General features: G+C 39.2%; 1 protein-coding gene across 3 annotated transcripts; it reads right to left on the reverse strand.

The window, feature by feature from the left end:
- Positions 1-3,823: 3,823 nt before the first annotated feature.
- On the reverse strand, positions 3,824-24,258 carry LOC117251359 (solute carrier family 35 member F5-like). Of its 3 annotated transcripts, none has more exons than XM_033617588.2 (16): positions 24,093-24,258; positions 23,299-23,410; positions 22,394-22,535; positions 20,492-20,641; positions 19,914-19,976; positions 19,022-19,103; positions 18,077-18,270; positions 16,132-16,213; positions 15,958-16,045; positions 13,218-13,282; positions 12,307-12,411; positions 11,954-12,113; positions 11,688-11,778; positions 11,194-11,348; positions 7,153-7,253; positions 3,824-4,384 (listed from the first exon to the last, which is right to left on the reverse strand). In XM_033617588.2, exons 3-15 carry the CDS (start codon positions 22,526-22,528, stop codon positions 7,172-7,174), a joined length of 1,452 nt encoding a protein of 483 aa, XP_033473479.1. In that variant the 5' UTR covers positions 22,529-22,535; positions 23,299-23,410; positions 24,093-24,258; the 3' UTR covers positions 3,824-4,384; positions 7,153-7,171. The 3 variants fall into 3 exon arrangements, with proteins under 3 accessions (XP_033473479.1, XP_033473481.1, XP_033473480.1); XM_033617589.2 differs by having other exon boundaries at positions 3,825-4,384; positions 18,077-18,267; positions 24,093-24,256; XM_033617590.2 differs by lacking the exons at positions 22,394-22,535; positions 23,299-23,410; positions 24,093-24,258 and adding an exon at positions 21,652-21,745.
- Between the last annotated feature and the right edge of the window lie 1,403 nt (positions 24,259-25,661).

Consider the following 25,661-nt stretch of genomic DNA (forward strand, 5'->3'; position numbering starts at 1 on the left):
TTGGCTAAAACACAACAGTATCATATTCCAATAATCCCTCCAGTTAGCCTGTACTTTCACAGAATAGTTTGATGGTGGAGCTAGCACCTTGCATAAATCTTCTTTTCACTGATTTTTAGTTCAGCCTTTAACACAATCCAGCAGCATCAGAAATTACAGCATATTCAAGTTCAAGTTAACTTCCTCTCCGAAAGACCACAAGCAGAAAGGGTTGACAATTCACTGTCATGCACCATTATACTCAATACCGGCGCTCCACAGGGGTGCATACTCAGTCCATTTCTCTTCACCCTCTTCACAAACGATTGTCAGAGTCCATCCACTGCTTCCCTGTACTTTAAACATGCAGAAGACAGCCATCGTCACACTGCTCAATAACGACTTTTTCTCTGCCTATCAACAACCATATCGCATTTTATTTCATGTTGCAACAGTAGATTTATCCACCTTAACATTTCAAAAACTTAAGAACTGCTCTTAAGCCTCCCCAAAACACCGGTCCATCCCCCTGGTCTTACCATCAAAGAAGAAAAGGTAGAGGTAGGGGAGTCTGTTAGATACCTTGGTATCACACTGGACATACAATAACCTCAGTTTCAATCAGCATACTATGGGAATTTGCAAGCATTGTCAACGGAGACTTACAGCATCCATAAACAAAATCACCAGTCTGTCCGACCCCATCTTTTTCTTCTCCTGTACTATAGTGTTATCAAGCCAGTTCTTCTGTACCATTGTCTGTGACACCAATGAGAAAAAAAACTCTTAAAGATAACTCATTTTGGCAGAAACCTCATAGGTATTCCAACTTATCCGATTTATTGCATCAACCGATTCCTGATCCACAAAGCACTCACAATAACACGTTCCAGGTCATCCACTCCACCAATACTTGACCTGCCTTCCTTCTGGATGGACAGGTATGGACTATCCATGTGCAGAAAAGTGTCCGGCTAACCAAGAGCTTTTTTCCTATAAGCATACAAACTTTGAATAAGTAACGTCTCATTTCCACTGTTTTATGTCCGGACTTAGTATACGCAGTACACCCCTAGTGTTCAACCCAAGGAAAAGCATCTCATTATGGATGGATAAAAACACTACTGCAGAAATGACAGAAAAGTTAATTTTGAGTGTTTTTCACCTTCCAATCTTGTGAAATATGTGCATGAAGCAGTACAGCGACATAATAATAATGCATGGCGACAGATAAGTGAGGAGGTTGGCTGAGCAGGTCTGCAGCCAATTTTGTGAGATAGTTTAAGATGTATGATCCGCAATGCATGCAGTCTTTGTTACACAGCTAACATACATACCGCCAACTTTTCACTCACAAAAAATGTATAGAGCTGTATTACATTCATCAATCTTTTTGCATATTTGTGTTTTATGCTAACTTAGTGTGGCACAGTGTGTATCTGTCCATAATCTGCTGCAAAAGTTCAGTTTTTTTCAATGCACTTGTGGTAAATTTACAAACACTTCAGAGATCACAGAGGTTCTTAAAGGAATGAATAGACTTCTGGTGGACTACATACACAGAGTTATGTGGAAACAAGGAGTTCATTTATGAAAAATCCAGTCTGTGGAAAAGAACTTCCCCCTAGTAACAAACTTTCTATTTGTATCTGCACAAAAGACTTGTTCACAACTATATGGTCTGGATATGAGAGCAAATACATGCAAATCATATCAAAGAAGAAATGCTGCTACTCTGACACATCTTACCAACATTTGCAATGTTTCTTCAAAAGAAATGTGATCTGTAGAAATATGCCATTGAACACAGACATTTTAAAAGATGTTTTAATAGTGCAGTGTAAGTATGAAAACAGATTTACAAAATAAAAGGATAATTCAAGAGCTGAGGTTGATAAAAGGGATGTTACTATTAGAGCCTTCTTTAAGATATAACATTTTCAATAATGACACTTGAAAGACAAAGAAACTGCTCAGATATGAAAAACAAGACAAAGAACCTGAGAAAGAAAAAAAATCATATCCATGATTTCACAAGCACCATTGATAAAAGATGAGAAAAAATAATAATGATAATTTTCTTTTGAAATCTAAGCAAACAACATGGGAAACTAATCTTCCTGAAAAGCTTTAATAGTTGCAACTGTGGCAGGAGGGACTGATTGGCAAATACACTGCAAGTGCAACAATGAACATGAACGAGAAAAGTTTATATCTGTCACTTAAAGTGCTCAACCCGTTACTTTACCCTCACAGGCCGGTTATTACTTCCTCCACTTCATACATCCAGTCAATGCTGAGTGCTATAAACACTCCATAAAGATGTACACACAGCTGACATTTAACAGGATGTGGAATAATATTGACATTTCACCTTCAACTGTAGTGTTTACATGACACACACTGAGGCACACTGAAAGAAATGCTTTTTTCTCATCACATGAAATCACAAACACAGTAAATAAATCATAAATGATCATATACAACAGTCTAATCAATGTGATATAATCTCAGTTGCTAATAAAAGAGAATTTTGCTGTGATGCACACACTTCCTCTGGCAGTAATGATTTACAATGATACATAAAATATAAAATAATACACAATCTCAGACAGGAATCTGTAGTGGTCATCTGAATTTCATAAACAAAACATCAATTCTCTGTTAATGCTTCACTGTGTACAGTATTTACACTCATTTGGAAAAGGAAACTGCTCATACAGTACGAGCAGACGACCGTTATTGCAGCAAGGCGTTTGTAGCTTATAGCAGAAGGCTTAACATATGTTCATATTAAAACACAAATATTATGTCTCTATCACAGTTTGTCTTCATGATCCAGCACTGTCAGAGGTACAGAGGGAAACAAGAAAGCTGTTGAAGGATGCTGAAGGATTCTTGTTCAGCTGTAATGTGATTACATTTTACTTCATGTCCGGCTACAAAGGTTTCCATAACAAAAGAAAATAAGGACTAAAAATAAAAGATTTAGTGAGAGAAGTTAAAGGGACAGTTCACACTAAATTTTTCCCCTTACCTGTATCAGTTTAGACCTAGACCTTGTGTGAGGAATTTTCACTTAGTCACTAATTACTTTCTACCAAACTACACCTGCCGAATGTATAATCGTGCAGAAGGGAACACGCATCCAGTCAGGGACGAGAGGCTCATGCTCCTGAGAGAGTGAGACGGAAATATTAATTGCAATCTTCTTGGCTGGGCTGTAACATCAGCTAGCTCAGTGGTGTTAGGTGAGCCAGCAGTAGATGCATGCACACTTCCTTCTGCTTCTGCATGGTGATAAGGTTGGTAGGTGTAGTTCAGTAAAAAGTAAATAGTTCCTACATTAAACTGCTCACAACAAGGTATGTGGTTTATCCTGAGTCATGAGTTCTGGAAAGACACAATGCTGTTCAGTTTTTCAAATGATTTTCTTGGCACTTTGAGCACTACTAGCAAAATGTCATCTAGTGCCATTATATAAGGCAGACATCTCTACGGCAAATTTCTCCAGCACTCGGCAACTCACACTAAAACAATCTAGACTGATAAACAGCACTACAGGCGAGGGGGGAAAAGATGTATTTTTAATTTTGGGCTGAACTGCCCCTTTAAAATGTTGAATACTATCAGGACAGAGTCAGTATCATCTGGAGGTCTAAAGTAAGTGAAAAAATATCTCACAATGCACGCACAAGTCACTCTCAATGGTTCTGTCATTACCCAAACTGAAGATGCTGGTAAGATCAACTCAACACCGTGCTTAGTTTCAGATTCTACCACATCACACATCCTGAAAACACTGCAGTCATATTGATTGACTCATATGAAGTATGTCACATGGCTGATTTATGGAAAAGCAGGATTTCTCTATCAAATGCAGCCAAACCAAAAACAAACTTTTTACATACGTCATTTATGAAAATGCACTCTGTCTGCTTCACACAAAAACGTACAAAATAGCAGCACAGTTTTAAAAGGCGTATAGACAAAAATAAGAATGTCCAGTACAGAAGAATGTTCAGCCTGAAAAAAAATTTGTGACTGTGAAATGGAGACTGTCAATAGGAGAAACACACAGAGCTACTCTGCCTCTGTTAGTGTTATGATCCAGTTCAATATGTACCGTTTCATTTGGTCACGACACTATAGTATTCACTGATAATGTCCAGCACCTTGAGAACCGTAAGGTTTTTTTTTTTACTACACAGAAAACATAGGCAAAAAATAAAAACAGGATCTCAGTCTGGGATGACTGGAATGCGAAAATAGAAGTGAGCTTGTAGAAATGGATGTGTGGTCTCAGCACTCTTGAAAATAAATAGATTTAATAGGAGGCACTGGGGTAGTTCAATGTCTCTGAAAGCTTCCAGATTGTCAGCTCAGTGAGATCCACTCTCACCGCCTTGGGAGACAAATAAAAAAAAAACACGTCAAACGAACAGAATTATGTACAGACATGTATGGGTAGTGCTACTTCACTGATTTTGCATTGTACTCACACTGGGAATTTGCATTTTACCATTTAAAAGATTGCACATGGAGGGTATTTAGTAAACTCACTCCAATATTTTAAAGGTTCTGTGTGCAACATTCATTCATTCAGAACATTAACATTGTGGCAAATCACTATTTATGAAGATAAGCCCCCAGAACAGCCCTGAGACTTTAGAGTCAATTTCACAAAACAGCCAAACATTGAATTACAACATCCGGATCCGTCACATGATGCTGTAGTTCCAAAGAAGACTTTTTCCTCAGACTTACATAGTAAAATAGATCTGTAATCAGTGGATACATTTTTTTAATATTAAAACCCCCGCGAAATGACTCGTTTTACTATAACATTTTTAATGTCTAGAAGAGCCATACAATTTAACAATTTTTTCCCCATCCAAGTTAGCGAAGGGTTGAACTGGAAGTTGGCTGCTTGGCCGGCGGAAGTCTCCAGTGCACCTCCTCTATGGACACTATGATGTCGATGATGTGGGTAATTTCATACTGCATATCCAGCTTTTTTGGCTTCATGCGTAGTAAAGTGGGCCCAGCCTCCAATTGTGTATATAGCTCTCTTTATACTTTTTATTATTAAGATGCAGTATTATACATATATATATATATATATATATATATATATATATATGTACACACACTGATCAGCCAAAACATTAAAACCACTGGAGGGTAAAGTGAATAACATTGATCATCTTGTGTCACTATAAAGATTAAACACTTAATGATGTAACAAAAATAATAATCAAAAGGTTAATCAATAATGAAATAATTGTAATAGTCGCAAGCTTAATTGTATGAAAATGGACACAATGACGTCCACACATATACACTTGCTTCTGGTTTTGCTCCTCCATTAGACACTACATACCCAGCAGACAGGCTTAAGTCTGTCCTAAATTGCACTGTTTTCATTCCCCACTAACACCTTATTAGAAACCACATGCTGAGTTCAAAATCTCTCTGTCCTGCTGGCAATTACTTTGTCGGTTTGGGAGGCAGCTGAGAAAAGCTTGACTAAACCAATGAATAGTGAACAGACAGGCGACTTCACTGAGATGCAGACTTTGTGAAGTGGGTGGCCAGTCTCTGGTCTAAAATATTTACGTCATGATCTTCCTGTCCTGCTCGTCTTCTGTCCATCTTATTCACCACCATGTCTAAACACTGAGGGCGTTTGACAAACACTTGACAGATGTTTTAAGAGAAACAACTGAGCATCAAGGAGATAGTAGGAATCCTGAACTTCATTAACTATTACAAAATCCAAGTGTTTGGGATGCAAATCTAACAAAGTGTTAATATTAAAGCTGCCTAGCTGGCCACTTGGGGGCAGCAGAACAAGCTGAACACAAAACAGTGACATATTATCACCTTATGAAGTTGCTGTGCTTGTTTGCAAACTATTGCCTAATGACTATTTGATGAAGCATTATTAGCATTCATTTGGAGTAATGTTTCTGGCCACCAGACAAATATTAGTCTAAATATTCACTCTCCTTTCCACAAACTCCTAAGAAAAATACCTGACTCTGGCATTCGTTGCTGGGCAGGTAGTACACAGTGGGTTTTTAGAGAGGCTTCACTGAAAACAGCTGCCTGCAGGAACCACGACTGAGTAGAGCTGCTGGACAAAAAATAGCCAAAAACACACTCTGTAAAGCTGAGAGAAGTCAGTGACAATTCTCTGAGAGTTTGTGATTAAGAGTGGCCCCTTTCATTTTTTTTTTGTACTGATTTTATCCCTTGTTAACATTAGAAATTATATATTAGTGCAGCTTCAACATTGTCCAAACTATAGAGGATGCAGTTACTTAAAATGTTACCGAAGTCGTCAAGCAGGGGCTTAATTTAATGTATCCACTATTCTTCAAAAACAAGCATCATTGATTTTAATTAACAACACAATAACACTTAGAACCATTAGAAGTTGTCGCACTTTATATATAGAGTTACAATGTTAGATGTTTATTTTAAACATGGCCAAAGATTCAATAAGGTAAACGTATATAAAAGTAATCTCTGTGAGCAAAAACCTCAGGCTACAGTGTTCTGAATACTGTTTTTAAAAGTTTTTTTTAAATTTGGCTAAGAGCTGATGTCAGATCATGGCAAATTTCTTTATATGATCATCTGCTCCAAGCATGCTACTGGAAGCCTTTACATTACATACACTGCACCATGTAGCTACATGCTAACATCAGGGAAACCTGTAATCGTAGTTGCTCATGTTGTTAATTTCTCCCAAATTTTGGATCAGATTCCTGCTGGAACATGTCCGGTTGTGTTTAGAAGCTTTTATTCATGACTTTTCATGAAATAAAGTGACACTATTCTCCTTTACAGTCATTCTGCAGCTGCAATTGCTGTGCAGAGATGATGAGTCTGCAGAAATGCTGACCATTTAGAGCAGACTGGGCTTTTTCAGAATGGGGGGGTTAAAGAGACAGGCACTAAAACAGTGTTTAAGACAGAATCCAAATATGGACGTGAAAATGAGTAAAATAGGTCCTCTTTAAAACTGGAAGAGGAAAAATAGCTTGAGAGTTTTTATATTTTTTGTAAAGGGTAAGATTCAAACAACCCAGCTGAATAATGAGTCCTCTTAAACACATGCACATGCACACACACACAGGTCAATGTGGCTGAGTGATCATTTACTTTGTGTTTGACTGCTGGATCATGAGCAGAAGCTTCCTTCGCTGGGGGAGACGGTGTGTAGAGGAATAAGGCTTTCACACTGCTCACTGTCTTCTGGCAGTCTGTGGGCAGAGGGAACGGTGTGTCAATCATCATCACAGTCATCATCTTGACAACCATCATTATTATAATTATCCCTACACAGCATTCACAGAAGAATGGAGAGCATAACTGCCACAGAGAGGATAGTCAGTCAAGCATGTACATCTGATTACAGACTTAACTTAGCGAGGCTGCAAGCTACAAATGGAGTGTACTGTCCTTGTGAGAATGTCAAAGGAAAGACTAAGTGTGTGTCAGAGTGAAGGTCAATTCATTTTTAATAGGTCACACAACAATACAACAACTCACTTTCTATTTAAAACTTTAAAAGGTTTAATTTTTTAAATGAGTTGACTAAAACCTTTTCATAGAATTTTTACTTTTTTTTTACAAACTTGCTTTGTGCTCAGACCTGAGTGTTTATTAACCTAGCCTGGTCCCAGATGTGTGTGTGTGTGTGTGTGTGTGTGTGTGTGTGTGTGTGTGTGTGTGTTTACACTCTTTTTGCTGTTGCATCACAAAGGCCATACTAACCACATTTACTAAACCCATGATGCTATTGAAGCAGAGCAGTCCATTGGAAAATGAATGTCCAATAATAATAATGGCTCAATGTGACAAATAACCTGTCTAAGGAAAGAGAGACACCTGGAAATAACTGTTGTGTTGAGGATATAATGATGTGATTGGTCTGATAAGATAAGTGACTAGTGCTTATGCCTTACATGAGACAAGTTGACTTTTATAGCCTAATACTGTACTAGGCCATTAATAATCAAGCATTTTATGAACATTAAACTCATGATAGATGATCGTTTAGAGAGTGCACTTCATCACCTTTATATTTTTTACATTGCCATCACCTTGTAATGAGGCTTACAAAAGTAAGATGTTACAAAAGCATTAAAATCACTGTTTTAGCAGCGATGACGTAATATAACAAATTACTAACAGAATTTCACATAATATTATTACATTTACAGTGTCCTGTAATGCATTACCACCCAAAATAAAGTGTTTATTGTTTTAATTTTTCATTCATCCACACTGCTCCACTTCCGCAGGTGTGCCACCAGAAAAAAAAACATCCCCTGATGGTTGTGTTGTCATATCACTAACTTATTTATTTATAGATGGGTGCCGGTGATCAGCACAGCTGGGTCATGTTGTACTGTGAGTACCACTGTATGTGAATGCATGAAGTACACAGCACTGGATTTAAGATGAACTGTACTAAACTGTGCTTTGATTACCTGCTGTGAAACAATGTTTCACAATTTTTTTATGAAGTTAATTTAGAACAGTGTTTGAATCATGTTTGTGTCTGTTAAATAAATTAAATACATTTTTGAAGTGACAAAGTTTTTGGAAGTTTTTAGGGAAGCCAACCATGTATTTTGGGCCTGCAGCTTGTAAAGCCCAGAGTGTATACTTGGTTGTTTATCTTTGTGAGAACCAATTTGAATTTTAGACCTTGAGAATGAGTACATTTTGGTAGGTCCTTACCTTAAGACAGGCATTAACAGGCCTGTTTGAGGGTTCAGACTTGGTTTTAAGGTTCAAGTTAGAATAAGTTTTAGTTTATGGTTAAGTTGAGGGTAAGGAAGCAGGGAATGCATTATGTCAATAAGGATCCTCACAAGTAAAGAAGTACAGGGTCCTGTGTGTGTGTGTGTGTGTGTGTGCGTGCGTGCGTGCGTGCGTGTGTGTGTGTGAGAGATGAAAAAGAAAGAGAGAGAGAGAGAGAGAGAGAGAGAGAGAGAGAGAGAGAGAGAGAGAGAGAGAGAGCACACAACCACATTATGTTGGATTTCAAAACTTTTTCCCTATCAATACCAAAACCAAACAGCAGCTTTGTTGCCAGTTTTGATCAATAGAGCTCCCAGCTAAGCACCAAATGCTGCTTCCAGGGATGGAACTGAATTGCATTACTTTTTCAAAGGTGCTGTTTTGCTCACTCCTCATCTTCTTAGTTTGATTTTCTGACAACTTAGCTCATAAATGTGCTTTTTGGCAACAAAATCTAAAATCCAATGTCCTTCAATCGACCAAAAGACAATGGGCCAGATCCACAAAGAATGTATTGCTCCTGCTAACAGCATCATTATTTGCGCAGAATTAGCTCACGCAATCTGCCCTGTTTTAGCGCCTTATCCTCAAAAGAATTTGCTCTAATCATATGCCGGCGCTAACACGCCCACAAAGTTTGGCAGCTGAGCGCAATTTGCAGCACATGGCCCTGCTGATGGATGACTGTGAGAGCCCTGAGACGCCTGTAATGGGGTTCTGGAAAGAGCCAGATGCAAGAACCTGTAGTGTAGACACTAGAGATGCGCGGATGGCAGTTATAACCGCCAGGTCGATCGGGTGATAAAAATGAACAATCTGATTAATGGCAGATGGGTTATGGGCGGGTGAAAATAATAGCCTAATAATAACTTTTATTTAAATCGCACCCTTTAAAAACAAAGTTTACAAATTGCTTTGACAAACATTAATGAGGGGAAAATGTATTGCATGCTCTAAAATGTAAAATGAGCCTACTTGTGTCGTGTGCAATACAATAGGCCCTCTATATCATCATGCTTATATCCCGCTGATAAATAATGTATGATTGGCTGGGCAAGCATACTCTTTAAATGTGTCATGTGGAAGGGTTTATTTAACACAGTGATCCCCGCAGCAGCAGAAATGAGTGTCTCCTCATTAAGAGTGCCAATGTGCGCCTTTACACACGGAGTAACAGCGCCATTTTATTGATTATTTTAATGTCAGTCAGCTGACGGGATCGGTCAGGATCTAATCTTTCCTGATAATATAAATATGCGGGTGCGGGAGGATGCGGGTCTGTAATTACAGAAAATTAATTTGCTCGGATGGGTGGTGGATGGATGATTGATGGATAGATGCGGATTCGGGTGCCGTCAGAGCCCATCCGCGCATCACTAGTAGACACTAATTTGACAATGCCAGGTAAAGCATGGGATCTCTGGGTGGCAGGCTCAATGTCATCCTTGATGTCATCTAGTAGTGCAAGGATCATGCGGCCTGGCAACCGGTATCTGCAAATGATTTCATTGTCACTTAAATCAAAAAGTGATACTCTCTTCCGATAAATCCTTTCTGGTGCGCGCCTGCCATTACGGTGCCTTCGCCTGGCTACAATCACTGCTGCCATGATTACCGGAGTCCTGGCATGACAGCCCTTATATAGGCTATGCTCCACAGTTACCACCAACTGAGTGAAATTTGCAATCATTTTGCATGAGAGAGAGAGTGAGAGAGGGAGAAAGAGAAATTGCGTGGATTTAATACACGGGTCTCACTGGCGTTAAATAGCACCACTTTACTGCCTGTGGCAATTAGCGCTGGTCTTTGTGGATTAGGTGGTATTTGCAATGAGGCTTATTTGCATAAGAAGGGGGCAATTTTGCGCAGAATTTATGAATATTCCCTAATTTACATGCATGCAGCTAGGAGTGGCAGTGCAGTTTGTGTTCAGTTTGCGTGCATTTCACCCTTTGCGTGTGCTTTGTGGATTGCACGCTATTTTTTTCTCTCATTTGCACAGGTTTAGCGGTCACAAAAGCAGTGCAATCCTTTTGAGGATCTGGCCCAATGTTTTCAAAACAGCCCTGGCTGCTTGTGTAACCTTGCTAAAAGGACTAAAAGTGTTGCACTGTTCTCCCATGCAGGGGTCAAGTTTTTCATATACTGGAACCAATGGCTCCTTGAAAGGCAAGATATCAAACTAAAAATGAACTAAACTGTGTGCTTAGAAAATGATCAACACTTAACTTTACGTGGCTTGTCACAGTGGGTTGTATGTATGTTAGCTAAGGCACAAATTGTTTCATACAATCAATTGCTTAGCCAGTTTCTGAGCTTTAGACCACCAATACAGCTGTCACACTGTGCTGTGTCACCTGTAATTCCTTTGTAGAATCAAGCAGTGTGTACCTCTGAATGCGATGTTTCCTGCAGATGAAGACATACACTCTCCTCAGCCCCACCAGGACAGGGTCCCAGTTGTTGTAGTGGCACAAGAGTGTGGCAATGAAAAAGGAGAGGAAGACGGGGACCGCCCCAGCAAAAAACAGCCACGAGAAACGTACCTATCCACACACATACAGAGAGTGGCTATTACAACTACTGTGATGACTGTCAGATTTTTTTGTTACAATTCTAAACATATGTTTAAATTTGAAAACTCATTTAACCCCAAATTTAATAAACATTTACTCCCTTTAACTTAAGTGAATTATTTTTTGTGTAAAGCAATCTAACAAAAACAGTATACTAAGTAAACAGTAACATTAACAAGACTTCACTTTGCAGTCTGCTCTGACCCACACTTTTCAATCTGGTGTCTTGCCAATGCCAAACAAAAATTATCTTGAATCTAACTTCAAACCCTGACTCTGATTGTCAAGTCCCTGTGGTAGGAAATGTACCTTCTGCATGCAAATATCTGCCATTATAGAGAGCGGGATGGTGAGGCTCAATGCCAGAGTCCCGATTAGAGATGATGTGAGAAAGCAGCCCCTGTGGAGAAAAAGCCACATCATCAGGTCAGCATTAAAGTGTTTCTGAAATACTGTATATTCTTCAAAGTCATTTGTTCAACTTACTCAACTGATAATGTCCTTAAACAAAATGTAAATTATGATGGTTTGGTGCCAGAAATGTGATCTGAATAAACAATGGGTCAGGTGCTCACCAGAGCCAGAGAAACTCTGAGAGAACGGTTCCAATGAGGCCATTAATGAGGATATATGTCCACACCAGCTGGCTGGGAAGCTCAAAGGCCTCAAAACCCGTGTAGTGGAGCAGAAGAAAGCCTGGCCACAGCAGCAGCAGGTTGAACAGACCCACAAACCCTAAGAGACACACAGCATCTCCAGCTTAGACAGCTCGAAAGGTGCCTTCTATAAACCACAGTGAGGACAACTACTGTGCAGGGGTCTCTTCTGTGTTTAAATGCAAAGATAGGGTGCAGACATTGCTCAGAATATTGTTAATGATCGAAATACTGGCATTTTCGGCAAAACCAATATACTGAGCACTGCTTACCAAAGAACATGGGGATGTCAAGCTTATCTTCCCGATCCACTCGTCTCTTGATCATGACGATGTAGACTGCGTACAGCGCCGCCCCCACCAGTGACCACAAGGAACCTCCATATAAAAATCAATCACACTTTCAAAGAGAGAAGGTTTCAAATCATATCAATTCAACACTACTGAGGCCCTGATACACCAAGCTGACAGTCGGCCATCAGCCAACGTTGGGCCATCTCTGCGGTGTGTCCCGCACCAATGGCCCTCGTCGGCACTAGTTGGCTTTTTTTGCCGCCAATTCAGTGTGTTGAATTGGCGTCAGCAACTGCAGAGTCAATCGGTGAACAAAATCCCTCTGATTGGTAGTTCAGCTCAGCGCACGAGGGGAGAAACGGAAGTGAGGAAAGTAAACAAAGAGCCAAGAGGGAAGAGGGAGTGAGACCAGAACAAACTTGTTACATAAGGTATGATTATTTTTTTTAACCAGTGAGCTTTTTAGCAGAAACGTTTCCTGATGTTTTGTGTTATTGCTCACTAGCGCACGGTAAATATGCTATGATGCTTCAACACTGTTGTTGTGTTGTTAATGGGCTAACTGGCTAACTAGCATCAAGATGGTCTTCCTGTTTCCCTTTTTGACTGACAAGTACAAACTGATTACATCTGCTGGTGTGGAGTGTTATTTCCTCTCATGCAAGCACCGAACGAAAGTGCTGGTTGGCCGGTGGTTGAGGTCTGCAGTGTGTTCATGTGCAACTTTTTGGCTGAGACACAGGTGACATAAAGCAACGCAGCAAGGAGATTTCGTCACTACTAGTTCCCTGAAGTCAGTTTGGTGTGCCTGGGCCTTTGGACTAATATACAATTTCACAAAACAAAAGCAAGGTGAAAGAGTGACAGATACTTGCTGTCTCCATGGTTACCTATGACGCCTTTCTCATCAGGGTTGTCCATGCTGGAGAAACTCACAAGGGTAACACCTCCCATGCTAAACAGGAGAGATGCGGCATAATTCAAATTTTCATGGTTAAAAGGGTAATCAGTAGAATTTCAAGACTTAAAGTTTGAAATGAGATCTACATCATTATGACAAAATGCCTTAAGACCCTTTCAATGTTCATAAATTCCAGCCAAGTGTACACCAACATTGGACAATTCTGCACATTAGGATTTATGTCAAGTTTCAATGTTAAAGTGTCAATGCAGGAGGTAGTGTGTCCTTTAACTAGCAATATAAGGGTGTGGAGGTCAGGCTGGTGGATGGGCATGTGGGACATCTGACTTTGATTTAGGAGACCAGAGTCTGGATTGCATCACCAATCTGCAATTAATGTTGCTTTATCAACCGTAACAACAATCTTTCTTTAACCTTGACCATAACCTGGATGTCACATACAGTATATGTTTTAGAAAGCAAGAACTTAAAAAAAAACATGGGCAGTGGATGGAAAAAGCATTGTCATTGAACATTATTTGGGGTTTTGCTGAACTGTCCAACATCAACATTCTAGTCAGTTTCTACAATAAGGCAAACTACAATATTACTGGAGCCTTACACAAAAGGGATGACTGAACTTGTGACCAACTAGTAATTCATTCAGTTCACTTTGACTAAAATTAAGGCCTAGTCCACATGGACACATTTACTTTTGAAAGCAGGGTTTTTTCCCTCCTTTATCCTCAATAAACACACTATTATGAAAAAGAAATCTATGGCCAAATGAAAACTCAAAAACACAACTGAAGCGTTAAAGAGCACGCCAAACCAACAAACAGTGACATAACAACAACCCTAATAATAAGAAGTAGAAATAGAATAAATTTATTTGTATGGCACAGTTCATACAGTCCTTTACATAATAAAATGAGAAAATACAGATAAAAGACTAAACCTCGCACAGACACGTGTATGTAATTAATTTAAAAAAGCTACATAAATTCAAGTCTAAAAAGATAGGTTTTAAGATTTCATTTGAAGCTTTCAACGGAATTTGAGTCTGACCATCTCTCAAAGGTTTTTCCAGGGAGGAGGGCCAATGACAGAGAATGCATCATCACTGTACTTTTTAGTTCTATCCTGAGGGACAATTAGTATACAAGAGGTAGAGGATTTTAAGAATGTAGAGGGAATGTATTTGACCAATTTATCAGATAAAGAGTCAGGAGTCTGTCCACTTACGGCCAGGCTCCACTGGGCACGTCAGCGGCGCGGCACGTCTGCAGCGCAAGTCCTGTAGCAGCTCGCCCCCCTGTTAATCAATTACAGCGGCTCCACCGGCAACGGAAGCGGTGCGACAACCCCCGTCTGTCGCGCGCCAACTCTCTATTTTAGGCGGCTCTTCTATTTTTGTCGCACTACGCTCCCCTACCGACCCTCCAGCAAATAAAAACTACATGAAATAGTGTGCTAAACGAGCACAATGTGTTTTTAAATTAATAAACCATTATCAGAGGTGATATGTGATGATTCTTTTTCATGCATTTAGCCATGTTTATCCGTGATCCTACCGTTTAAACTATGTATTTTAATACAATTGAAACTGTTTATTGTATATTGTATTGTAAATGTATGTAATAACTTAGGTGGAAAATGCTTTAACTTTCATGCAGCCTACATGCAGCCTCTCGGCTCAGCAAACGGTAAACAACCCCGCTGGCTTCTCTACATGTCGCTTCTGTACGCCGTCAGTGGAGCCCAAATGAATACGCCGCGACGCTACGCTGACGTGACGCTTACGTTTGCAGCTGGTGGAGCCAGGCCAAGATTTAAAAAAAATAAAAGCAAAATCTTGCCAATGAAGCCGGATTTTAAACCAGAGCAATTTGTTCTTAATGTATAGTCTTGGTGAGTAGACATGTTGCACTTTGGATCATCTGAAGTTTGTTTAAAGATTTATTTGAGAGGCCTGATAACAGGGCATTTTAATGTACAAGTTTTTTTTGGTGTCTTCTTAAGATAAAAGAGGCTGTACATAGAGAAAATTTTATAAGACGGGGGTTCAAAACACAGGTCACGATCAAAGATAGCACCAAGGTTCTTAGCCAACCTCTGTACATTTTCAGTGACCTTATGTGTTGGTTGTGTGTGGACAAAAAGTCAAAACTCAGAAAAAGCGTGTGGACTAGGCCTTAATAAGATAAGTGCAACAATTTGGCTAAAACTAACATTTAATTTATCAACATTTCAAGACAAACAAAACTGGAATAGGTGCCTTAGGGAAAAACCATTAAATATGTATCAGGGCTGCCACAAGATTAAGATCAGGGGATTGTTCAATAAGGTGTACTGGGATCAAGGTTTTTTCAGAGGACAGATCGGGCACAACAAAATAGAAGTTATCCTTTTTGGTACCAAGGATATTTACAAAAGATTTTCTTAAAATCTAAAGCTGCCACGAAAGAGGCAAGTAAAACAAATAATATTTTATGCTCCTCCTGTGAATCAAATAATATTTCACCAAGACCATCAACTTTTACTTCCCTGAAAAGGATGGTTGGCATTTTATGGAACAGAAAAATAAATGTAAAGCATGGAGACACATCAGGCAGACACAAAAAAACAGAAAACAATACATCCACATGCAGATATATGCTCAGCTCTGAAACCTCCCAACATGCCCTTCTCAACTGACCTGTCTGCCAACACTTTCATTCAGGCCTTACCTCAGAGCTACAGCTAACAGTTTAGACAAGGTGAAACGGTCACTGCTGTTGCTGGGAAATATGGCTGCTAAGATGAGCGTGAACAGGCCTTAAGAGAAAGAAGCAAAAGTTAAGTCAATTTTATCAACATCAATATCACAAATTTGCCTCAATTTCACAGAGTCAAAGAGTCACCTGAGGTGGATGACAGGATGTTGACAATGGCGACCTGTGTGTCGGACAGGGCTTCCTGATAGGACAGGTTAGCCAGAAACCACTGGAAGAGAAAAAGAAGCAGCAATGTGAAATTTTCTGCACATTACAGAACAAAAACCCTGTGGTAAAATATTTCTCACATTCTTTATAAAATCTGGTTTTGCAGACTGACTGAACTTTTAATTTCACTCGCTGTCCCAGTCACTGAGGCCTTAGTAGTTCATTGTGAGAGTAAGGAAGTACCCGGTTCAAATCCGGCCTTAGACCTTTGTTACATCTCTCTCTCATTTGTTTACTGTCATTTCTACCTTATTACTATGTAATGATGGCATAAAATGCCCAAAATAGCTATGACAGTAAATTTTAAAAAAAAGCAGAAAGCTGCCAGAATTGTGTCAGTGTAGTCACAAACACTACATACCTACTGTGTTAGAAGTGATAAACAGAAACACTGAACAATTCAAAACAAACATATAACCTCAAATTTAGAATGTTGCAAAAGATCTCTACAATCAGCACAGTTTCAAGGTGGACATCCAAGAGTCAGTGTCAGTTAGTGTCACCAATTCAGTATTTGACCAAATGTCTCCCCTTCTGTTCCTCAGATATGATGTTAGGTAAGGGCGAGAAAAGTGTTTTTTTTGCAGAATATTATGATGTCACAGTGAAGTTGACCTTTGACCTTTTGGATACAAAATGACATGATGTCATCATTTTATTCTATCAGATGTGTGAAATTTTGTCATAATTAATGTATGAATTCTGGAGTTATGGCAAAAAACATGTTTTGTGAGGCCAAACTGACCTTTGACCTTTGATTACCAAATTCTAATCAGATCATTACTGAGTGCAAGTGGATGGTTGTGCCAAATTTGAGAAAATTCCCTCAAGGTGTTCTTGAGATACCACATTCACGACCATGCAACGCACAATGTCACAGTGACCTTGACCTTTGACCACCTAATCTAGTCAGCTCATTGTAGAGTCCAAGGGGACAGTTTGTGCCAAATTTGAAGAAATTCCCTCAAGGTGCTCTTGAGATATCCTGTTCATGAGAATGGAACAGAAGGACATGGACAGATGAACAGACAACCAGAAGAGACAGTGCCCAGCATCTTTTTTCAGGTTGCATGCAGCCTCTTTGAAAAAAGTGCAGCACCCAGGGTCTTTTTTCAGAGTGCTCTGACTTTCTTCCACTCATAGTTATTCTAAACTGAAAATCTGTGAACTTTTCAGAAAGGCGCTGGTGTAGTCACTGTTGCTCCTTTAGATACTGTATGATGCGTTAGTCAGAAACTAAAACAATGAAGACAAAAATGTCCATTTGTGGGAGCAGACAGGAGACACACAGAAAGTGGTATAACGTTAGCTACTTAGCTTAACGTTAATGTCAAAATCCACATGGAACATGTCATTTTAAAAAAAAGCACTGGTAGAGCTTTTTTATTAAGCATTGGAATTGAGCTACCTCAGTGCCCTGCAAATGCTTTTTTGTCTAAGAAAAACACTAAGTGGACACAGACCCTGCTTCCCAAACTCTTTAAAGTCTCGAAGTGATCAAATTAAGACCTATGTCAAATACTTTATTGCTTTAAGGTTTCCCAGAAGTGCTTTATTGTGCTCAGAGAGGATGAGTCACAAATTAAAAGAAGTTCATCGCTTGAAAGGCTATATGATTAATGACTTGTAGTCTTGGCACTCATAAACCATCTTTCCGCTCACTTACATAATTCATATGTGCCAAAAGCACTTCTTTTTCAAAGTATCAGCAAAACACATTTGTCACCGCCTCGCTAGCAAATAACACAAAAGGATGATCAAACGTGTGAGTGTTATCAATTATACATTGATACAATGCATCAAGATTGCGTCCTGTTTATAATTTGATATAGCAATGTAAAATCAAAAGCTGTCTTAGTCTCACCACAAAGCAGAAGAAGAAGCTGATTTTGGCCACATCAGTGATGGTTAACTTGCCCACTGTGCGCAACATGGCCTCATGGTCCTTGGCAGCTGGGTAGGACATGCGGGACAATTTGGCATCCAGGGCTTGAGTAGAGGGCAGCTGACGCACCTCCATGATGTTACTGAAACGCACCCGCTGCTTTTTAGAAGCTGCTGGGAGGTGCAAAAAGAAAGAAGCCTGAATTGACAAGAGGCAGGGAAAAAATGTGCTTTTATTTCAATGCCCAAATACTTATTTATTTTTTAATTTTTAAGATGCCATTTGTATTTGCAGCAAGGGCATCATTTTATTTAATTACACAAAATATCATGCTTATTGGGTGTCAGTGCATGACTGGGTTGAACACAAGTCACACAAGTGCCAAACACATAAATATCTAAAAATATCAATAGAGAAATCCTAATTAACTGTGGCCTTAGACTATGGAGGTACATTGGCTTTTAGCCAGCTCAAGAAATTGAGGTCAGTAAGAGCTCTCCTGAACTTATCAATAAAAAGTTATAGAAAAGCACAAAGAACATCAGATGTTTCAACTGCTCTGCCAAATTCAGAAAAGAAAGAATAGAAGAAAATCATTTGGTTCATAATTCTACTCTTATTACGACAGTATGTGAGAAGAGAATTAATAGAGAAAAGAAATAACTGAGTCTGAGGGTCACATGGAAGGTCAGAGGTTTCTCTTGTAAAATATTGTATTTCTTCCATATTAGCGCCAAAAAACATTTTATCTACTTTTATAGCTCACTGCTGCCCTCTGTTGTTGAATTGTTATTTCAACCGATTCCAACTGATGATGCTATCAGTCAAAACATAAGCAATTTAACATACTCCTGAGTGTTGAAACAAGATAATAAATATGCTTCATGTTATTTATTACACAGACAACATCAACTGTGTACTCACAAGTTTCACAGTCTCCAATTAAACAATTTGAGTGCTCAGCAGGTACATCCTGGAACTTCACCGGAACATAGAGTGGTTCACTCTGCACAAGAGTGACAGTGCAAGTCAGACATTATAGCTGTCAAAAGGACAGTTCACCCCCAAATCCCTTTTTTCCCTCTTACCATTTATGAGTGCTATTAGCAATCTACATTGTTTTGGTGTGAGCTGCTGAGTGACTCAAGATATTCCACACACACTGTTGTGAACTGTTTCATGTAGGAATTACTTTCTTTCTACCAAACCACACTGCCAACCCCATTACCACACAGAGGGAAGCGTGAGATACTACTGCTAACTCAGGTTAACAGTTTAGCTAAGGAGAACGCCTTTAATGTTTTCATCTTGTGCTGTCACAAGCCTCTCGTCCATGAGGAGATGCACACTTCCTTCTCTGTGGTGACACAGTTGGCAGGTGTAGTTTGGTAGACAGAAAATAGCTCCGACATGAAACTGTTCACATCAAGGTCTGTGGATTATCTTAAGTAACTGGGTCATGATTTCTGGAAAGAGACATTGCTGTTGAGTTTTTCAAACGTTTTTTTTTTTTGGCACTTTGACCACCACAAGCCGAGTGCCATCTAGATGCGATGTTGGACAGAAGACAGACATCTATACGGCTGATATCTCAAACACTCTGCAACTCACACCAAAACAATCTACGCTGATAAACAGCACTACAGGTAAGAGGTAAACCAACTGCAAAATGTAAATTTGTATTTCTGTTTGATTGTCTAAGCTGATCAAATATTAAAAACCCTTTAAATACTACCTGAACACATGATAGCAAACTAGCACCATCAGATAGTTTGCTGTTAAGAGTCATAACTTTCTCTGTGACTTAACAACATACCAAACAGTTGTTGACAGTGGTGTCAGTGGTGCAGGGTGCAAAGTAGGCCTCAGCATCAGCAAACTGCAAAAAGATGTAATTAAGACCATTATCTTACAGACCAAAACCAAGAATTCTCAGTCATCATCTTGTCTTAAGAGGAAGGTTCACCATTTTTTTCAAAAATCTTCTTTGCCATCATGTAGGAATGTGCACAACACAAAAATGGCTTAATTTGCAAAAGAAAAAACACTCTGCTGCAGCTTCTAACTGAGCTTAAATGCAGTGCAATGGGGTGATCTTTACTAACCCAACAAAAACAATAATAACTACAAAAGAGGGTCAGTCTGGACAGACAGGCAGACACTTAAAAAAAGTAATGACCCATGATTTCCATGAGGTTTTCCACAACTTCTTCCTTCTGCTGCAGATGCAGCTAAAAAAATAAAGCCTATAAACCTGATATAAGGGTGCTTTGTGATTCATCATGACTGAGGTTGTGGAATGCAAAAAAAGGTTGTAAGTGTTTGGAGAAAAAACAACATTTTAAACATGCAAACAGGCTCCCAACCTGTGTTGACTGTGCTTTAACTACTTACAAACGCCGAATGCCGCCGTTTCAGTGTGCCAGTGCACTGCTGCCTCCAGGGCCGCCACAGCAGGAACCCCAGCAAATAGAGTACAAACATGGAGGTCTTGGTGAATGTGCTGAAGAAGGGTTTGTTGTACTCCTGTCGCTTGAAAATGTACTACAGGAAGAATCAACAGAGGGATGCTGTTAGGATAACAGCTTGTAGTGGTTAAATAACATGTGCTGCAAGCTAGACAGTTTTCCCTCTCAGACACTTCTGTTTATTTTTCTTTTGCATTTCAAGTCTGTCAAGTTGAACACAAATCTTCGAAAAGACATGGGAGGAGAGTAACAAATTATATTTAATAAGTATAACATGACACTTGATACTTTCACTACACTTCATGTTTGAAAATGAATCATTGTACTTTTTGGCTTAGTACATGTGGCTAATGATTGTAGTTATCTTTGTTTAGTTACTCCTTTACATGTTTGACTGTAAGAGGCAGTATGTTTGCTGATTTCCTCTTGTTTTACATTTCTAGCTATTTCCAACCTTCTGTGCTGCTAACCCAGCTAGGCTTGGGTGGTATCTATTTTTTCATACCTTTGTACCTTTCAGACATTGCACAGCAGTGTATGGTATATGATAGGAATTTTAAAAAACAAAAACAACAAAAAAAAAAAACATAAAAGCTGAGTTACTAGTGATAAGAGTAGCTCAGGTCTTGCTGGATTTAAATACTTATGGTGTACATGTTTATGAATAGATAGGGGATAAGCTTCCTTCTTGCTGGAAGACCCAATAACTCGATACCACCACATCAGTGAGCTGAAAGGAGATGGTGTGTTGAATAAAATCATGTGGCTAATAAACTGCTTTGTAGTTGGAAGAAGTCACCTCAAAATAAAGTTACAAAGATAAACTCAAGATAAAGTTAGAGAGTTAAAACTCCAAAACAGGGGCAGAGGCGTTTTTCTTTTTTTCTAGTCCTGTAACGTTATCCCCACCACTCCCAATCACCAGGTTTCTCAGTTTAGCTGCCCATTCTACCAGTAGACACTGAGCTCTGGTGGCGTGAGTTGTGAACTGCAATACATGGCCTTACTACAGCATCTCTGTATCAGTTAAACTTCTGATTAAGTTATTAATAACTAACAAAAACGCAGAACAATAATCCAACTTACACCTTCTCTTACCCTCCCTCCGCCTCTCTTTCACACAGGAAGCAGCTTTATCATCAGCGCTGCAGAACTCAGGCTTTCATTTATCCAGCTTTTGACCAGGAATATCTGTTGAAGTCCGACATATTTAAATCCCTGCGGTCATAACGTCCTGTAAAAATATTTCCCTCTGTAAATATGTAGGCCAAACACCAAGTCCTAACCGAAAGCATGTGCTTCCCTGTCCTTAATGAATCTGTTAAATATGCACCTCTGTAACTTCATATAAAAAAAAAAATCACATAGAAAATCAGTTGTGCGCTCGAGCCATACTGTCTTCCTATGTTTGTACTTTTTTTTAAAACAGAAAACACACATATTGTGATATTTACTGGAAATGATAAACAAAATAACCAACAGCAAGCAATTGTTATTAGCAATGGTCATTACCAGAAACTTTCAAATTAGGTTTGCGGATTTGCAGGTTGGGTTCATGTCACTGATTAATGCATATGTTTTCTTGGTCAGGAGGAGCGAATTGGCTTTCTTAACGGGCTGGGTTGGTGGGGTTTTTAAAAAACTCCGAGCCATGCATCACTAATATCGCCCAAACCTAAACCCAGCCTTATTTTATAATACCGCCACTGCCACAAGAAATCAAGGCCTGTGCCTCCCTCTCATTTTATTACAGTTGTGTCATCTTATACTGCAACCCACTTTGTGGCAGCAGGTGTTGAAAAGTGACTGACTGAGACAAAGTCCTTACTGAGGTGAGCTCAGAGGAGGCTACCCAGATGACATCCACCAGCAAGAGTATGACCACTCCCAGAGCCATCCGCCTCCGCTGCGCTGCAGAGCTACCCTGAGAGCTCATCCGGTTCATGATGAACACCCACTCCATCAGGACACTGGTAAGAGATGAATGGATGAACAAGAACATGTTGAAGTTACAAGATATTCAGAAACTGGCCGCAGCATTTACAAATCCTTAAATAATCAATGGGTTTTCTATGAAAATGACATACTAGCAGCAGAATTCTCGATTCTAACAAGAAAGTACAACAATATTAATGTGCTCCATGTCTTACACCCTACAGAAAAATGCAAACTGTGTTAATTGCAATCTAGCAGAAACTCAATTATGGTAGCCTATAACAATTTAAAGTGAAATCTGAGCTGACTAAATTAGTCAACTGATCAGTTAAACAGAAAATTTATAGGCAACTATTTTGATAATTGTTCGTCATTTATCAAGCACAAATAAACATTTGTGCCAGCTTCTCAAATGTAAGGATTTACTGTTTTTCTTTGTTTTATATAATTTGAAGATCTTTGTGTTTAAGACCTTTAGTCTGACAGAAAGGCGATTTGAAGGTGTTACTTTGGGCTCTAAGACATTGTGATGGGCTATTTTTCTATATTTTCTTACATTTTAATCTAAAGAAGCCATCAATTCTGTAATGTAAAACACATAAAACAATGAAATAAACAATAATGAGATGCAGCCCTATTTAAGATAACATCTGTAAGGTCTCTTTCTTTAGGTGAAAATCCTGAAGGCCATGCTTGAAAAAGATACAGTAAAATATGGGCAAAAGGCAAAGCATGACTGTAATATCTTGGCAGAGCTGAGAGTAACTTCCAAATATTTTTTTACATTACAATACACACCTGTTTACCAGCACAATGTACACACTGAAAGGTTCTTTCCAAATGCCCACTCAGATTCACTGTGTAACACAGTGAGTCGAGAGCAACCAGATGTCTCACGGTTAACAAAAGCCTGCCACAATAAAAGACAATGATGTTAGTTTTTTTTAAACCTACAGGTAAGTGATATCACAGCAAACATCAGTGGAGATACAGCAGCTTAAATAAGTGACAGTAAGGGACTCAGCAACCAAAGACGTAAGAGGCAAATATTAACATCTCTGCTTTTTATGTTAGGTATGAGTAAAGTAGGGTGAGCTAAGTGCCAGCTGGCTAAATATCAGCTTCGGGTGCTGCATAGTAAACAACTTACTGTATAATGGAGCTGTGCTGTACGTAGCTGCAAATTTTGTGAGTTAGTTTGGTTAACTGGCTATTTTACATCTATAACCGGGTAACGTTGCGTTAAGCTATGAGTGAAACCCATCAGAGTTATCGTGGTCAAAAATTAGTCGCTTCTTCAACCCCTGCAAGCTAGCGAAACAGCTTACAAGCTAGCTGTTGTAGTGGCTGTTAAACTGTTACAGACTGGAGGTCAACAAGAAACGCTAGGAGTTGTGTTTCAATGTAACATTACTGCTTGTTCATTGGCAGGAGTTGGTTGAGGTCCAGTTAATTTGTGCAGTTACCGTTAGCAAATAACATAGCTGTGCTACGCTTACTTGTTTATCAATATCAGATAACTACGACGAGCTAAGCGCTAACAAGCTTGCTTGATTAAGTGCTCAAATGCTTAATTAAAATATTCTTTTTACCTGAATGCGAGAAGAGGTCATTTAGTTTGCGTCCCTGTATACTTGTCTTTTCATATGCTGCTGAAGTATCGACAAAATCACAGTTTTTACGATAAAATTATTGACAGTCCAGTGGTTGTAAACATTAGCACACCCTCCCCTCGTCCTTATTATCAGGTGACATCACTTATGTGTTGCAGAGGCTTATGGGATATGTAGTCTTTAGTGGCAAGTATTCGCGCACAGTTCAGACTTCTTTAAGTCATATTCATTATGTTCACTGAAACATTAATTTAAGCATTTAGACCGTTAGAACTGAATATATAGGCCCTATTTACATCAGATTTAAGCACATAATAACAGTATTGACAGTACTGAGAGTCTACTGTCTAAGAGTTGCTTTTAAGAGGGTCTAACCAACCAACAACAACAATCTAAAACTGCTCTTGCAATTGCTTTCAATTTTATTTCAATTCATAAACTGAGATCAAAATAAAAAGACTATATATATGGATTCTGGAAGCGTATGTCTTGTCCTGTTCTTGAGTCACTGTAATAACCTTAATACAGCTGTAAAATAGAACAAAAAATAGAATATTTGCCTCCTAAAGCCTTTCCTTCTTTTACATTTTTTTTAAATCTATTATCTTATTATTATTGTTATTATTATTATCTATTCTATAGAAGCTTTTTAAAGAAAGTGGTGGAGCAAAAAAAGTCATAACACTAACCAAACATTTATCTTTATTCTAAAATAATCAATACTTATCAATATCTTAACTTTATCATTAGCCTACTAATTTAAATCTGATCAATATCTATCCTAAACTTATCATTATGTCTCAAAAAAAGAAAAAGACAGAGTTGTAGAAAAACACTAAGCAACAGTGTGTGTGGCGGTGTAAGTGACACTAAGTACACTATACTTGGTGGTGCAGCTAAGCATGGCGCTTTACCTGTGAGGAGTTACTTAGAGCTCTGCTCTGCATGGAAAACTGTTACACCATCGTCGTACTTCCGCCGTCACTTCCACCTGATTAGAACGCGGAACCCAAGCAGACATGTACGAAGGGCCAGCCCACTTGGTGCACATTAGTAGCCGCGGCAGAGCGTGCAATGTCTCTCTGCTCCCCTCCCCCTCCACGCTGTGGACCAGAGGCAGGTGGCTGGCAGCGATCGCGGTGTCTCTCCTGCTCCCTCCATCTCCTTCTCAGCCTCGTCGCTCAAGGCTGTTAGACAGATGGGCAGAGGAGGAAAAGAAAATCACAGGCCAATCTACACTGAACAAAAATATAAACGCAACACTTTTGTTTTTGCTCCCATTTTTCGTGAGCTGGACTCAAAGATCTAAAACTTTTTCTACATACACATAAGACCATTTCCCTCAAATATTGTTCACGAATCTGTCTAAATCTGTGTTAGTGAGCACTTCTCCTTTGCCGAGATAATCCATCCCACGACACAGGTGTGGCATATCAAAATGCTGATTAGACAGCATGAATATTGCACAGGTGTGCCTTAGGCTGGCCACAATAAAAGGTCACTCTGAAATGTTCAGTTTTATCACACAGCACAATGCCACAGATGTCG

The sequence above is a fragment of the Epinephelus lanceolatus genome, chromosome 14 (assembly GCF_041903045.1).
Source record: "Epinephelus lanceolatus isolate andai-2023 chromosome 14, ASM4190304v1, whole genome shotgun sequence".
Taxonomy (NCBI): domain Eukaryota; kingdom Metazoa; phylum Chordata; class Actinopteri; order Perciformes; family Serranidae; genus Epinephelus; species Epinephelus lanceolatus.

What these genes read in the sequence shown, in the direction of transcription:
- LOC117251359 (XM_033617588.2), bottom strand. Translation starts at nt 22,528, where the DNA reads ATGGAGTGGGTGTTCATCATGAACCGGATGAGCTCTCAGGGTAGCTCT. An exon ending in AACGGCGGCATTCGGCGTTT is followed by an intron (nt 19,977 to 20,491) that starts GTAAGTAGTTAA and finishes ATCTTTTTGCAG; the next exon opens with TTTGCTGATGCTGAGGCCTA. An exon ending in TCAGAGTTTCTCTGGCTCTG is followed by an intron (nt 11,779 to 11,953) that starts GTGAGCACCTGA and finishes TTTTCTCCACAG; the next exon opens with GGGCTGCTTTCTCACATCAT.